The 4,453-nt window shown below is 56.7% G+C and overlaps 1 protein-coding gene across 1 annotated transcript; it reads left to right on the top strand.

The window, feature by feature from the left end:
* Positions 1-109: 109 nt before the first annotated feature.
* Positions 110-2,631, top strand: LOC113211344 (riboflavin transporter 2-like). The gene is made up of 4 exons (XM_026429694.2): positions 110-370; positions 603-736; positions 1,272-2,061; positions 2,188-2,631. The coding sequence occupies exons 1-4, from the start codon at positions 194-196 to the stop codon at positions 2,395-2,397; spliced, it is 1,311 nt and encodes a 436-aa protein (XP_026285479.1). The 5' UTR covers positions 110-193; the 3' UTR covers positions 2,398-2,631.
* The last annotated feature ends 1,822 nt before the right edge of the window (positions 2,632-4,453 follow it).

Consider the following 4,453-nt stretch of genomic DNA (forward strand, 5'->3'; position numbering starts at 1 on the left):
GCTGGCTATCTCATGCCGAGTCTCGCGCGCGGCCGCCGCCGCCGCCGGTACCGACGCCTTATCATCCACGGCTTAGGCGATCACTTGACGCCCCCTCCCCGGTGGCTTTTACTCCGCCGTCGACACAGTCCGGCACACGACGGGGAGACAGGCAGCCGCGCGCGCGTCCTCGCGTCCTCACGCGTCCCCCGCCATGAAGGTCCTCGCCGCCCTGCTCGGCGGGCGCGTGCTGCTCGTCGACCTGCTCGCCGGGCTGTTCGGCATGGGCGCCTGGCTCAGCGTCAACGCCATGTACACCCAGCTGCCCATCCTCATCGCGTCCGCCCCCGAGTCCTGGAACCTGGCTTCCTACATCGTCGTCCTCATCCAGGTAGCGCACGGCACCGTCAGCCGACACTCGCGGTTAGTAGCGGGAGGTCCTTTGAAAAAAGTTCAAGAATTATCATTTTTTCTGTTTTTTCCCTCTATTAAAAAAAGATCTGTTTTTTTTCTTTCTGATTGATTGTGCCGTTTGTTTTTCATTTTATTTGGAGGGTATACTGTACACTGATTTTTTGAGTGAAGTACCTCTCCCTCTCTCTACCTATCTCTCTGGCCGACAGGCGGCCAACATCGGTGGCATCCTGTACGCCCTCCTCGGCCGCCGCTACCCCGGAGAAGCCCTGGAGCGCGGCGCCATCTACTTCCTGGAGGCCGTGGGCATCGCTGCGCTTGCGCTCATGGCCTTCTTCTACCAGTACGTCAAAGACATAAAAAAAGCGTCGCGTTTTGTGGAGGAGGATGTCTCCTCATTTGGAGTTCATTCAGAAAGTATACGCGCCCGTGGTTCGACGTTTGCGAAACCTGCCAAGTAGTCTTTCGGCTCCGCGTGCTCTAATAGCGCCTGGTAGGTAGGCAACACGATGCCTGCAAGTGCGCCCGTGTACCGCGGGGCGGCCTAGCCAGAGTCTCGCAGGCGCTAGGCCTCTAAAAGAGAGAAAACGGGCGTTCTCTCTGGACGTTCTCGCTCTCGCAGAGCAACGTGACCACACCCGAATCACGACTCCGCGATAGTTATTAAATAGTCATGAACTGCGAAGTCTCTGACGCGATGGAGCACCTTGAGGCTAAAAGAGTGCCCTCTATGCCCCTTGAAAAAGAAAAATTGAAATTGTTTACAATTCCGAACATTGTCATGGTCTTTTTTTCAAGTGTCCATGGTGGCGTGTTTGTAAAACAGAATGCCTTTTAATCTCACTAAAAAACGACTTTCTTTTCGCATTGCTGCTTAGGGAAGTGACGGTGGTGGGCGGCCAACCCCACAGCGTGGCGCTGCTCGCGCTCGTGTTCCTGTCGGCCCTGCTGGCCTGCACCAGCTCGGTGCTCTTCGTGCCCTACATGAACCGCTTCGCGCCCACCTACCTCGTCTCGTACATGATCGGCGAGGGCCTGAGCTCACTGCTGCCGAGCGTCGTGTCGCTGGTGCAGGGCGTGTCCGGGGACCCGGTCTGCGTGGTGGGGGACGACGGGACGCGGCAGAGCTACACGCCGCCGCCCGTGTTCTCGACGCGCACCTACCTGGTGGCCACCGCCCTGGTGCAGGCCGTCAGCCTGGCGGCCTTCGCGCTGCTCGACCGGCTGCCCGCGTGCCGGGAGGCGCGCGTCGTCGTCGCCCCAAAGCAGGCGGAACAGACGAAGGACGGGGAGGCCCGGCAGCAGCAGGACGCGGCGGCCCCCGAGGACGCCGCCGTCAAGCCGGCGGCGAGCCTGTCGAGCGGCGTGTTCGTCGGCCTGCTGGCCACCGAGGCCGTCCTCATGGCCTTCTCCAACGGGCTCTTCCCCAGCATCCAGTCGTACTCGTGCCAGCCGTACGGCACCGACGCCTACCACCTGGCCATCAACCTGGGCGCCATGGCCAACCCCCTGGCCTGCTACCTGCTCTTCTTCGTGGTCCCGACGGCGATGCGCACGTTCGGCGCGCTGACCAGCGCCACCCTGGCCGTGGCCGTCTACATCCTGGTCGGGTCACTGATGAGCCCCACGCCACCGCTGGTGGGCTCCACGGGCGGCCAGGTGCTCGTGGTACGTCTGCGTAGCTCTCCCCAACACTGGGGAAAACATCCTCGCCAAATTTACAACATTCGTTGCAATTTTTATTTTGCAAGATTATGTTATTGTAAATTTGTGACCTCTGCTGCCTTGTTGCAGGTGGTGGTCTGGGTGGTGTTCACCGCGCTCGTCTCGTACACCAAGCTGGGCATCGCCTCGGTGCTCCGCGAGCGTCACCCGCGCGGGCTGTTCTGGTGGGGGGCCGTGACCCAGGTCGGCTCGCTCACCGGCGCCGTCCTCGCCTTCGTCCTGCTCAATTACACGACCGTCTTCCAGTCGTACTTCCCGCCGTCACCCTGCGACGCGTAGCGCGCGCCACCGTGTACCATAACAACAAATATGTATATAATGTAAATAAATTGACCCATCGATCTGTAAACAGTCTCAGCCGCTCGCAGGGAGGGACTATCGCCTCCCTCCAGCTCGATATTATGCACTTAGACAGGAAAAGTTTTCCATAGACAAGAAAATGATTCTTATAAAACGGACTAGATATTTTTATACAGTCCTAAGACTGTCTCTACCAGATGGAGAAAGCGTTCCCCTCTCTGTGTTCTTGACGCCGAAGTAACAAAAATTAACCAGTCCCCTTCCCTTAAGAATAATTTCCTCGCCGACGAAAATACTTTCAGGCCGAACATCACACCTCTCGCATTGCATTGCACACGGCACCTCTCACTCGTACATCACGGTCCCATCACACACGCCCCCCCCCCCCCCCCCCCCCCCCCCCCCCCAGTCTCGTGAAGTGAAGCCACTGAGGCCTTATGAAACCATTTGCAAAGGGGGGTAATCTGGTGGCTGGCTGGAACAGCAGCCTGAAGCACGCTGCTTCAAAAGTTTGGATTCAGCCAACCAGATAAGCCCCCCAAAATAGAAAAATAATAACGACTGCAATCATAGGCCGCCCTTTAACTGGCTTCGCCAGAGTGTCTCATTAGGGATTCCGAATCGCGCACCGAGAGTCGCATTATGCAAGCTGCAAATGTATATTTCTCAAAATACCGGGAGAGAGAATCCGAAGAGCAGCAGTGCAATAACGGGACGACGCCAAGAATCTGCACTATACCGCTCGTGGTTCCGCCATTTCATCGCCACGGTGACGGTGGGGGGGGGTGGGGTGGTGGAGACGTGGACAGTAGACCTCTCGGGCAGTTCATCGCGCTGCCTGCATTCTCGTACTGCACAAAAGCGCAGCGCCAAAGAGGCGTCCAAGAGCGGCACGCGCAGAATTTCTCTGATATGGTTTATATCGCACTTCTAAGGAATGTGTTTCCTTCCACTGTGAAAAAAAGTAGGTAGGTTTACAGGAAAATTTTCCTTGACGCAAGTTGTAAAATTACAATTTGAAATCGTAAAAATACATGCAGTACGTATCGACTTCAAATCCCTTGGCGAGTAAAAAATGTGCTTTCGTAAATTTACAACTTAAATTATAATTCGAGTTTACAAAATTTTTGTTAATTTACGACGGTATTTTTCACAGTGTCGGTGCCCAGCATACTTACCGCGGCTTCGTGCGATATTCGAAGGTCCCCGCCGGCGAAAAGCTACACAGACCGTTTCGATGACGTTTTGATGCCGATACGGAGGTTCCCGTTGAATACAGAAACAACACTACGCGTCAGCTCTCTATCAAATCTCTATCAGATCGGCTGTTTACCTAGAAGCTTCTAGGCTAGGGGATGAAAAAAACAAACGGGGTTCCCGCGTTCTACACTCGAACCCTCGTTGCAGAAGCGCACACGGGAGAGCAGTTGTTGGTGTCCACTTCGGTCGCTTCATTCGTCCGGTCGTGTGAAAAGAATACAAAAAACTAATTAATCACTCATGCAGTGATATCACCGGCACTACAGGAAAGATGTTACGGTACTGACCATACACACTGCAAACTCAACCAGAGGGAACCACAGTGTACTCAGCTCACAGTGGTTGGGGTCGCAGTGACCTCATACGACTGGGAAAAGTGGGGGGGGGGGCAAATGCCGGCACCTGTGAGTGGTGTGTGCAAGGGCCCCTTCTGCCCGTGCCAACGCGGGCTCGGGCCGAGCGCCGTATCACTGTCTGGGGTGCTCGCCACGCCCCGCCCTGTCCCGCCCCGCCACGCACGGCCACGCCCCGCCCCGTGTCCGGAGCCCTGTGACCGTTTTATGAAAAATATAAGACGACGTGGAGAGGAGCCGGGGCCTGGGATATATTTCACGCGGGGTGCGGGACTGAGAGCACGGTCTGTAATGGCAAGCGTCTCCCGAGACACGGTGAGGCGAGCGAGCGAGAGAGCGACCGAGCGGGCAAGGGAGCGAGCAAGAGAGACGCACCCACCCGCAACGGGCCCGAGGGCTGTCGCTTTTGGTTCCGCTCCTCC

This window comes from Frankliniella occidentalis, unplaced genomic scaffold (genome assembly GCF_000697945.3).
Source record: "Frankliniella occidentalis isolate FOCC.00 unplaced genomic scaffold, Focc_3.1 Scaffold37, whole genome shotgun sequence".
Classification (NCBI taxonomy): domain Eukaryota; kingdom Metazoa; phylum Arthropoda; class Insecta; order Thysanoptera; family Thripidae; genus Frankliniella; species Frankliniella occidentalis.

Excerpts from the sequence above, each read along its gene's own strand:
- LOC113211344 (XM_026429694.2), top strand. The coding sequence starts at position 194 with ATGAAGGTCCTCGCCGCCCTGCTCGGCGGGCGCGTGCTGCTCGTCGAC. Across the intron at positions 371-602 it reads ACATCGTCGTCCTCATCCAG|GCGGCCAACATCGGTGGCAT; the intron begins GTAGCGCACGGC and ends TCTGGCCGACAG. Across the intron at positions 2,062-2,187 it reads CGGGCGGCCAGGTGCTCGTG|GTGGTGGTCTGGGTGGTGTT; the intron begins GTACGTCTGCGT and ends GCCTTGTTGCAG.